At 42.8% G+C, this 12,066-nt stretch overlaps 1 protein-coding gene across 5 annotated transcripts in view; it reads right to left on the minus strand.

The window, feature by feature from the left end:
• The window catches only part of ZBTB44 (zinc finger and BTB domain containing 44), a 59,351-nt gene that overhangs the window by 6,008 nt on the left and 41,277 nt on the right, over positions 1 to 12,066 (minus strand). For 4 of the 5 annotated variants that reach the window (XM_054005825.1, XM_054005822.1, XM_054005824.1 and 1 more), the window contains 2 exons: positions 6,256 to 6,419; positions 2,135 to 2,435 (listed from right to left, as the gene is read on the minus strand). In XM_054005825.1, coding sequence (XP_053861800.1) covers positions 2,135 to 2,435; positions 6,256 to 6,419 — 465 coding nt within the window. The remainder of the gene's footprint in view (positions 1 to 2,134; positions 2,436 to 6,255; positions 6,420 to 12,066) is intronic. The other variant, XM_054005827.1, reaches the window with a different exon arrangement.

Genomic DNA, 12,066 nt, shown 5'->3' on the forward strand with positions numbered 1-12,066 from the left:
AGACCTGCAGATGACAACCACTGCTCCAACAAGTTAAGGTAAAGAAGTTGGATTGAGAGCTCTCTATCCACAGAGCAGATGGAGCACAGGCAGCAGCAATGTAAACCTTGCCTCAAGTTGCCCCGTCAACGTGCCTCAACGACGACACAGGACTATTCGAGATGACAGAGGGTAGCTCAATTTCAGTAGCCCATTCCATCCTTGGCCTCTCTGCTTAACTATCAATAAGGATGCCAACGGTGATGTTTTTTGTGATGCTGACACCTATCCTATTACAGTAAAACCTGCCTTAGAGACGACCTTTGAAGAGGGACCACCTGTCATGAGTGACTACTTGCAGAGGTCATGGAACACCACCACTATCTGGTGTGCAAACTTTAATGAGAGACCACTTCTTACAAGCGACCATTTTTACTAACTCCCATGAGTGATCACTCTTGGCAGGTTTCCCTGTACTAAGAAATGGACTGAATTTCATTTCCTCCCAAGCCACCTAGTCCTGGATCTTTTGTCACAATAACTAGATAGCTTATTCTCAGAAACGGGGGGCTGAACATGCTCAGAGGAAAGGTCTCACACACTCTACCAATATTTCCTGATTTACTCTGTGCGAGCATGATACAAAGTCAACTTTTTTTGCAAATATCCAGCACCAGACATATTCATAACGAAAACCAGTATAGGCACTCTTTGGTTTTTCCATGTAGTCCATTCAAAAGGGAGCAGTTTCCTAGAACAATGATATGAGATTCAATGACCCTTTTCTTTCTGCAGAAGAGGATGCACTTTTCCAAATCTAGGGGAAATCCAAATTGGGGAACAATGGGAAAATGCTCGATGCTAACATGTTAATCTGGATTTTCAAAAATCAAATAATGCCCAGGAAATCACTAAAATGAGTGTGTTTTAATGTATTCAACAACAAAAAAAGAGTGCTTACCACAGCAACCGCATCATCTCGTGGTATATTCATGCTATCTCTGGCACAAGTGGTACCCTCAATGAACTGCACACACCAGAAGGTACTGAACTTTGTACTTTTAAACTATATTTTTGGGGAAAGACAGCTGACAAGCAAACATTTCCTGATTTATGTTCTTTTGGAATTCTTTATACAAGTGGTGTAGAACTAACCACCAAACAAAATGTTGAAACCTTTCATAAGACAAAAAAAAGATGACATCTAGAAAACACCTGATAGATTATTGCTGGGGAATTTTAGTTGCTATGATGCAAAGAATAAACTTACAACAGGTTTACTTCATACTTTTTAAAACAAACAGCCTACTTACATGTACACATCTGCATTACCGTGAATGAAGGAACTTTTGTCTTATTTTTATTTTTTAAAACGCAACTTGCTCTCAGGAGATTAAATATTTAACAGTAATGAAGTCTCCCTCTCTCTAGAGTCCCCCCCATTCACTTTCATTTATTTATCCCTCTATTTAAAAATCTCTTGTTTATAAACACTTATCCCATATCAGTGTGATATTACGGTGTTATTTTGACTCCTCAAGACTCATTTACAGGCCTCTGAAGAGCTCTTATGGTTTTGTATGTTAAGCCGATTCTTTACTGCCTGATTAACAAGAAATGTGCAGTAGGCCTGTGTGATTAATAGGTTGGAAATGTTAAAATTTCATCATTTAGCAGGAAAATAAACCTAAAAATGAGAATGAAGATGTGATCATCTGGATTCATGCAGTCTCATAATAAAATCCTCCCCTCAATAAAAAGTACTTAAAAAAAATCAGGTCATGAGTCCACCCCCCCATCTAAACAGACAGTCCAAACTCTTTCAGATACAGCCATCAAATAATTCATAAAAACTCACAGACTGTGGTATATAATGTTATTTTTAGCACTATTAACGTGCTTTTAGATACTAGTGGAAAGAGAAGTAGCCTAGTCACTAAGAAGTCTTTCCATACTACTGGATTCTTCAATGCCTTATTATACAGTTTATACACACTAAAAAGCAGATCAGAGATTACAGATAGTAATGCAAGAATGAACGTGACTGCAATTAGCTGGCAACCTGATGAGAGGAACAGCAGGCTGCCCTGAAAGCAGGAAGAGATGATTTAGAAAAAGCAAGTTTCCCCTGTTAGGTTTTTGTTGTGGACCTCACCTGCTCTGGAAGTAGTTTGCTAGCTCTGACGCTTCATGGTTCAGACTCCTCAGGTGAACGATTAAATTTCCAGAGTTGGTGAACATGGCGCCACATGTTTTGCACTCGTAAATCCGAGGCTTGCGGATAATATGCCGGGAAACCCGCATGTGGTGTTTATATTCCCCGAAGGAAGTGAAAGTGGCACTACATATCTGGCACCGGAAACAGCGTTTACCTTCGTGCTTCAGGCGATGCATCTTGAGCGAGTAAGCTCGGGTGAACTTTTTCCCACAACGGTCACACTGAAATGGTTTAATGCCTGTGGGAAAAGAGGGGGAAATATTTACTTTGTGCAACTGGAGCTCACATTTGGCAATTTCTGTTCAACAGGACAGCAGCTGTGACCAGTCATAGTAAAGTACTGATTTAATAAGGAGACAAACAGGTTATCTTTAAAATGGCAGAAGTGATTAGCATCAAACCTGATATTTCTCTCAATCAGATGAGAAGGAAGTTTTATAATGATCAGGTCCTTATACAGAGAGACAAGGTGGATCCTTATATAGTCCTTCATTATATAACTTAAACCTGCTGTAAGGCTTCTGTGGATTAGAAACCAAGGCAAAGATACTGAGCTGCAGCCAGACTGTTTGGTGCAGCAGAACCTATAAACCACCTTTATTGTCTCCTGATCTTGGACCAATTTGAGCTGGGCTGGTCAGTGCAACACAGCAACCTTTAGATTGCTTTTAGTAGAAAGTTTCATCAGCTGTCTATAGCCCCACTGAGCAGTTCTGGTAGTAAGGGACTGCCTGGGCATAGGGATAGCCTAGCTTATGCAAGGAGCCTGACAAGAGAGTTGTGGTGTCGGAGCCTATACAGCAGCTCCATGCCACCTAAGGATGCTTGCATCCAGGGGTGATCCTCTGGGGGTCAAGTAAGTAAGCCTTAATGCAGCTTTGCACAGTCAAAGGAACACAAAGCTGCACTAACACAGCTGACGATCTGCCCCTTAGTTTTGTCCTACATCCAATTTAGAAGCCTTGTTACCAACTCTCTCATCATTTACTCACCATGCTCATTTCAGAGTGAATACAAATATTACATGGTACAGCAGCAGTTAATCTGCAATGGAATGCCTATGGCTGAGAGAAACATGCTCTCCCTAAACAATCACATCACTACCAGCACTAATACTATACAAAAGGTTAAACCACAAAAAGTCCTATTAAATGGTCTGACAGAATTCAGGCCAAGAATCTGGACTCTTGACTCAATTCACACTATAGTTCAAAAGAAAAAAAAAAATGTTAAATCGTCTAAATTAAGGCTGTTGTTTCAGTCCAAGCTGTTAACTTTACTTGTCAGTTCCTCTGCTTTCCTCATGTTTAAGTGAGCTCCTTTAATTGTGGCTTCCAACATAGTGAAAGCTACAGTTAAGGTTAAACTGAGTCTCTTTATAAACTTGCTTTCACATGCAAAACATTCTAAAATATTGTCCTTTGGGGCTGAAACTTTCCACGCTTGGTCTCTGCCCAAAAGCATTTATTTTCTTGAAAAGTTTGAGGCAAATCTCTTCAGCCATTTGAGTTAAGAGAAAATACTTCTGGCATTTACAGATTGGAGGTTTCTGCACACGAGTAACTCAAAAACAGCTAGTAAAAAATATCTGCCAATTTCCCGTGCAAGTCTTACTGACATCTGCCCACTGACAGATCAGGCTGAAATACTTCATGCATGCTTGGTGGATATCTTAAAATTTTAGCAGCCTACTTGGGACAATTTAATAACCAAATATCCACAGGCAGGTTGTCTTGTTAAATGTCAAATGCCAAAAAAATATATTAATGGATCATTATTGGGCACAATAACAGTTGCTAGTAAAAACTTGTGCCTTGAGAATCGTGGTTCTTCTGCTCACATAAAATTTATGGCATTTGTGCAAGATGACATGTCAAATATAAATCAGGAGAGAATAAACGTGTTACTGTTCAATTGCAAGTATCCAATTTCTCTTATATCAAAATAACTTTTATAGATTTAAACATTTTATTAGGTAAATGGTGGTTAACTCCACCAACAGTTGTTTATTATATACACTTTATATAGCTTATTGTGTATTTCAGCCATAAACATGTTTAAAATATCAAAACTATTACGAATAATCTGATTTCTTAAAAAACATCAGCAAGGATCAACCATTCTGACTGACGGGCACAAATTCCATTTGGTATACAACTATAAGGGGCATCTTTGAAGCCTGCACTGTAACTGTTAAAAGTATCTCTACATTCACTGGACTATCAAAGACACAGTTATTGCTGATCTAGCAAATCCTAAACCAGGGGTAGGCAAACTACGGCCCATGGGCCGGATCCGGCCCCTCAGGGCTTTGGATCTGGCCCACGGGACTGCGCCCTGTGGCGCCGCGGGCCCCGCACCGCTCTCCAGAAGCGGCCGGTACCACTTCCCTGTGGCCCCCGGGTGGGGGTGGGGGGCACAGGGCTCTGTGCATTGCTCTTGCCTCCAGGCATCGCCCCCCTCAGCCCCCCATTGGCAGGGAACAGGGAATCGCGCCAATGGGAGCTTTGGGGGAGGTACCTGGAGGCGCAGCAAGGGCAGCGCATGCGGAGCCCTCCGCCTCCCCTCCCCCAGGGGCCGCAGCGCTTCCTGGAGCAGCGCGGGGCCGGGGACAGGGAAGGCATGCAGGGAGCCTGCCCTGGCCCCACTGCGTGCCTCTGCCACCCCGGAGCCTGAAGCCTCCTGCACCCCACCCCACAACTCCCTGCCCTAAGTCCTCTGCCTGCACCTCATACCCCTCCTGCACCCTAATTCCCTGCCCTGAGCCCCCTTGTACATCCCGCACCCCTCCTGCACCCCAACCCCCTGCCCTGAGCCCCCTGCCGCACCCTAACCCCCTTCCCTGAGCCCCCTCATACACCCTGCACCCCTCCCCTGCCTTGAGCCCCTTCCTGCACACCGCACCCCCTCCCATACTCCATACTCCCTCCCGCACCCCAACCGCCTGCCCCGGCCCTGCATACAATTTCCTCACCCAGATGTGGCCCTCGGCCCAAAAAGTTTGCCCACCCCTGTCCTAAACTGTTAAATCTCTGGGTGACAAACAGTAACAACCTCATTAACAGCTCATTCTTTGATCATTTGTTTGAAAGAAAACAAAATGGCTGCAAAGAAATTTGGAGAGAAAGGTTGATTCAAAAGAGGCAGACCTGATACTTAGCTCTTGCTAAATGACACAGATTGCAACCACTTAATATATTAGTCATTTCGATTGCTCCCCTTCACCTATCCCTGCAGAAGTTTCTGAGACACAGGAGGCCATAACTACTAATCTCAGCTACCTGCTTTGAATAAAATGGTTTTGGTCACAGCTTTCTTAGGATTTTTGAGTCTTTTCAAGCAACACAGCAGACAAGTCTGACATCCAAGGATGAACTCCAATCTACGCCACTTGAGATTGGTATAATAAAAAAAGCCAATGCAGTACAACACTTGCAAAGGATTCATAGGGCTTGTCTACACTAAATACTTGCACTGGCGCAGCTGTACGGATGCAGCTGTGCTGCTGTCGTGCTTCTGGTGAAGACACTCTAAGCCGATAGGAGAAAGCTCTCCCCTTGGTTTAATAATGCCACCTCTGCAAGAGGCAGCAGCTGTATGGGCGGGAGAAGCTCTCTTGCTGACATAGCGCTGTCTACACCAGCACTTAGGGTGGTAAAACTACACCGCTCAGGGTGTGGATGATTCACACCCCTGAGCAACATAGCTTAACATCTTCATTTTGCCTCAAACCTTTCCATAAAAGCAGGAGCTCCATTACTGTATGAATGTTTTATTCCACTAACTTTAATAAATATATTTTCATCCATACAAAGTTTGATTATTCAGCTAAACTGCTAGACTGTATGTGGGACACATAGGTACACACACAGCGGTTAATCCCAATTTTCAGAAAAAGTCTCCCCCCTCTGAAAAAGAGATTGAAGCAAAAAAGTCAGTCAGTTTGCACACAGCAGTTCATTTAAAAACAAACAGTTGCAGTACTGAGCATGCTGTAAAACCAGCAAGCATCCTGGATCCATGACCTACTTATTCATGGAAACAGTGAAGTTTCTTACCTGAGTGGATGAGCATGTGCTGTTTTAAGTTCTGAATGCGGGTGAATCGGACCCCACAGGTTGGACACTGAAAAGGTCTATCCGGGCCATTTGGGCTGGGTCTCTCTGTGCTACTGGTAGAAGGGGCAATGTAGAGTTGGTAGGGATACTGAACACTCTCCAACCTGGGGGGAGAAAAAAAAAATCACTAATTTACAAGCAGGCTAGAAAAAAAAATGGAGGTGGCTTGTCCAAAGAAAACCTGACCTGAAGCAAGAAATGACACTGGCCTCTGACCTCAATTTCTTTGGAAACAGTCACTGAACACTAGCTGTACAATGTACTTTGTTTTTCAGAGAACATGTATACATATTGAATACGTGCATTCTTCCAAAAGTACGTAATGAAGTGCAACTGGCAAATGGACCACGAGAAAGAATTTAGTGAGATGGGAAAGCAAATCCATTTTTTTTATTTTTGCCGTTCCCGTGACATTTAAAGGAAACTGAGGCAGGACAGTTTTCATTTTCAGCTCAAATCAGATTCAATAATTAATCAATAATATGATTTACAATTTCAAGTCATTAGCTTGCCCAGCAGGCAGCAAGAAAGTAAATTGCATTAGTTCATACTGGATGTTTGTTTGATACCGCCTGTTGCGTGACAGGATATGTACCAGTATGTTTAAAAGTTAGCTAAACTTGGTTATAATTTTAAGGTCACTAGGTAGCAGATGAAGGAAATATTTTAACTTTCAAAGAAATTAATTACCTGACATTATCTAAGTACCCTCACCTACTCTCTAACTGCAAACTAACTGGGGGGAATATAGCACTGTAATTTGGTCCTCTGGTGTGGTGTTTTCTTCACGGTGGATGGGACACGTTAGTCAACTAGAAACAGCCTTGCCTGTCACTTAAACACAAACATAAGAATGGCTCTATTGACAGTGGCCAATGCCACACAGCTTCAAGGGAATGAACAGAACACGGCAATTACTGAATTATCTATCCTGTCACCCAATCCAGTTTCTGGCAGTCAGAGGTTTAGGGACACCCACAGCATGGGGTTGCACCCCTGATCATCTTGGCTAATAGCCATTGATGGATCTATCCTCCATGAACTTATCTAATTCTTTTTTGAACCCAGTTATACATTTGGCCTTCACTACTTCCCCCGGCAACAAGTACCACAGGTTGACTGTGTGTTGTGTGAAATAGTACTTCCTTATGTTAGTTTTAAACCTGTTGCCTATTAGTTTCTTTGAGTGATCCCTGGTTCTTGTGTTACATGAAGGGGTAAACAACATTTCCCTATTCACTTTCTCCACACCATTCATGATTTTATAGACCCTACCATAGCCCCCCTTTCCTAAACCGAACAAAGTCTTTTTAATCTCTCCTCACATAGAAAATGTTCCAAACTCCAATCTGTTACCCTCCTCTGTATCTTTTCCAATTCTAATTCAAATCTTTTTTGAGATGGGGCAACCAGAACTGCACACAGTATTCCAGGTATGGGTATCAAGGATTTATATAGTGGCATCACGATATTTTCTGTTTGATTATACATCCCTTTCGTAATGGTTCCTAACATTTTAGCGTTTTTGACTGCAGCTACACAGTGAGTGGATGTTTTCAGAGAACTAGTCACAATGACTCCAAGATCTTTCTTGAATGGTAATAGCTAATTTAAACCTCATCATTTTATATGTATAGTTGGGATTATGTTTTCCTAATATGCATTCCTTTGCACATATCAACACTGAATTACGTTTGCCATTTTGTTGCCCAGTCACCCAGTTTTGTGAGATCCCTTTGTAATTCTTTGCAGCCAGCTTTGGACTATCTTCAGTAATTTTGTATCATCTACAAATTTTGCCAGCTCACTGTTTACCCCTTTTTCCAGATCATTTATGAACATGTTGAACAGCAGAGGTCCCTGTACGGTTCCTTGAGGGACCCAGCTATATACCAATCTCCACTGTGAAACTGACCATTTATTCCCACCCTCTCTTTCCTACCTTCTAATCAGTTACTGATCAAAAAAAAGACTTTCCCTCTTATCCCTTGTGACACTGGCAGACTAACCAACCTGTGCAGGACCCATAACAACTTAACAGGATGCATTACAATTTTATCAGGATAATTCACTTGTATGTGAATTTCTAAGAGCTGTACTAGACCAGCAATCATTAACCCATTCATTTGTCATAACAGACATCAAAGATAGATGCTAAGTGTATTTGTCTGTGTTTACCTATATCTTGTTAGAAGTTTATCAATGTAACCAAATTAGCTTTTAGATTCTAAGTCTGTTTTCATGTCTTAATGACCTTACATTATATATGTGACTGTGTTTAGTTAACCTTAAGATCAAAGATGTGAGACACTGCAGGAAATTGATAATATTACCTACATTGTCTTCAGCTTATCTATTTCTGTTATGATGGAGGGCCAGCTAATTGCATTATGTAAATGACAAGGAGTCTGGTGGCAGCTACCCCCTGATTATGTAAATGAGTGTAACTAGTGCACCTGTGTATGCACAGGAACTAGAAGATTAACTTCAAAACAAAGGTTCACAAACGAGCTGCACTGCCTATTCTTCCCCTGAGGGGGCTTGTCAGCCTGCTGGAGAACTATAAAAGTGAAACCTCAGGCCTGATCCTGCATCTCTAGTCTGCCAAGCTTTAAACAGGGAAAGTTTAAGCCATGGGACTGAGATCCTCCAAGTAGCTATTTGGAATACCCTAGAAAATCTAACAGACTTTACATCTAAGCTGCCTTTAGATTCTGACCTATTGGGATAATTCCAAAGAGACTTTTGCAAGCCAGCAAATAGAACATCATTGCTACTATCCTGATCTACGAACACTGAAAATCACTAGTATGTATATTGGGGTGGACAAACTACGGCCCGCAGGCTGGATCCGGCCCGTCAGGGCTTTGGATGTGGCCCTTGGGATTGCCACTCCTGTGGCGCCGCGGGCCCCGCGCCGCTCCCAGAAGTGGCCAACACCACGTCCCTGTGCCCCTGGAGCTCTCTACCCCAGAGCTGCTCCAGATAAGTGGCACTGGGCTGGAGCCTGCACCCCAACCCGCTTCCCTGAGCCCCCTCCTACACCCCACACCCCTGCCCTGAGCCCCCTCCCACACCCCAAACTCGAGTCCCTTCCTGCACACTGCACCCCTCCTACACCCTGGACTCCCTCCCGCAGCCCTACATTCATGGCCCTGCATGCAATTTCCCCACCCAGATGTGGCCCTCGGGCCAAAAAGTTCGCCCACCCCAATGTATATGATTCCTTAACCATTCCAATAACTCTCTTCTTTTATTAATAAATCTTTAGTTAATTTACTAAGGATTGGTTGACAGTGTGATATTTGGGTAAGATCTGAAATACATATTATCCTGGGGTAAGTGTTTGAGTCTTTGGGATTAGTAAGAACCTCACATATGATGAATTAGGTTTTCAATAACTCTTCACTATATTAACCTGTTTGTCTGGAGGGGAACCAAGGGCTGAAATGCCTAAAGGGGACTGTGTTTGGCTCCTGGTTAACCTGTGTGGTACTGCAGAAGCTCTTTTGTTACTGGCTTGGTAATCTAATTATAGAAAAACCCTCACCAGTTTGGGGGGATTGTCTACCCTATTTCTTCCAGTCTGCCCTAAGTGTGGCCTTCTCAGTGTGGCCCACCCAGGCACATCCCTTGACTGTTTACTTTGGTGAGGGACCTTGTCAAAGGCTTTCTGAAAGAACAAGTACACTATCTCTACTGGATCCCCCTTCTCCACATGCTTGTTGACAAAGGTGATCCAGTTGAGAAAAACGGCCTTTTCTATTATCTGTGCTTACCTGAAAATTTCCTTTTTATTACCATGGCTGCTGCAGCCCACTCACAGCTTAGGGGCAGAACCAGACCTATCACTGGCAGCAGGGGATTGCCCTGCCACTTGAAGTTCCCTCCAGTTGAGACAACTTCCACAACCAGGATAATTTTCCCCCTAATGGAACAAAACCAAATAGCTAGATGTCAATTTCCATCTCTGTTCTGGAAAATCCACTGGCCTCTAGGGTGGGCTGGATCTGTGGATCTTAAAACTCAAAAAAAGGAAATGTTCAGGTAAGCAGATATATTTTTCTATACTTCATCATTTGAAAGTTAACAGAGCCATTACAATGGGATTTTCACAGCAGTGGAGGAACTAGGATCAACCCTTAAATATGGACATCCAATTTAGTGTTCCTTCCCCTGAGCACTAAGACATGGAAGAATATTTCTGCTAAAAAATAGCATTTACTAACAACTGGATTCACCAGTATGCAGAATTTTAGTTGAATTTATGCATCAGTGGTCATTTGGCCACCTAGCAGATCTCAATATAGGAGATATGACTTCTCCACCCTGAGACTGCCAGTGCTCCTGAAGTTTGGACTTGATGCTCAAGAGAGGGAAGAATATTTTTTGAATTTATTTTAGGAATGAATGGTATGACACAGTTGAGAAGACTACACTTGTCTGAATGAAAAATACAATAGTGGATCTCATCTGAGAAAGCTCCTAGCCAACTTCAAAGCTCGTCTGATTGGAGATTACAGATACTGGGAGCTTTACTTTAATGGGTAGGAAGTATAATGACACCTCCTACAGGGGCTCAATCTGGGTAACGCTCTAAGGAGCAGAATGAGGTTCCAAAGTCATGCTCTACTATGGCCTCACAGAGCTAGAGTAACAGTTGTTGCCTTAAGAAAGTATTTAATGCTGGGATTTGTACAAAATTCCCTTTTCCTGAACATGTTGATAACATTATACTAGAGACATGATCTTTTTACTTGGACACTTATTCACTGACACTATGGCCCTCCTAAAGGAATTCCAGGCTGTATTTCACTTGTTTAACATTGTAGTTAAATTACAGACTTTGCATCAACCAGCAGAATAAGGTCTATTTGTTGAATGATTTTTAGGGTCCATGAGAATGAATTCACCTCATTCATGTATCCATTTTAAACCTGTCTGGATTGGGTGGTGTCCCCCCCCCCCCAGAGGAGGTCTACTATGGAAAAAAACAGACATTAGAAGACTCAATGCTAGGTTAATGAGGCCCAACAGACAGAAAGACAACAGTTTCACTGCCACTCACTCCTTCCTATTTTTTGTATGGTTCTGGGGAGCAGTGGAAAAGGTGGGAAGGCACACAGTAGAGGCATTGCGCAGCTTTGTAAGTCAATTCTGATCTCACATCCCAGTCCCGACATACGGAAAGCCCACAGGGTGCTTTATTGTTGTTTCCAGATGCAAACAGGTGACTCACCAGCCCACCACACTAACTTACAATGAGTAAGAACATTTCTTGATGCAGGGTCCACTTTATTCAAACTTCTGCCATGTGAGCCTTGGTGTTCATCTCCCCTTTGATAGACAGTGCACACAGGGATAGTAAACTTTGCTCTGCCCAGGACCGGAGAAGTTGATTTTTCTGTGTGATTGATATGATCATGTTTCCCATGTTTATTTATAAAAAAACCTATCAGATACTTTGACTGTCACAACCCAAACAAGTCTGTGACCCATGAAAGGAACAGTGTTCTGAAGCCTCAATGAATCATTGCGTCAGATCATTGGTGTTGTGCGCTGCTTTTTCTGGGACCTAATCCCTGGATTGTACTGGGACCTGAATGAGCCCTCTCCATTACCCCCCAACTAGCATCAAATGAAGATTGCTCTGCCTGGTTTGCTAATGGGTGGATCCCTTCAAAAAACATCTGATTTAGTACACTCATCTGAGAGAGTGGAGACTATCCAATGAGACCTTGATCTCTGCCA

The sequence above is a fragment of the Malaclemys terrapin genome, chromosome 15 (assembly GCF_027887155.1).
Source record: "Malaclemys terrapin pileata isolate rMalTer1 chromosome 15, rMalTer1.hap1, whole genome shotgun sequence".
Lineage (NCBI taxonomy): Eukaryota > Metazoa > Chordata > Testudines > Emydidae > Malaclemys > Malaclemys terrapin.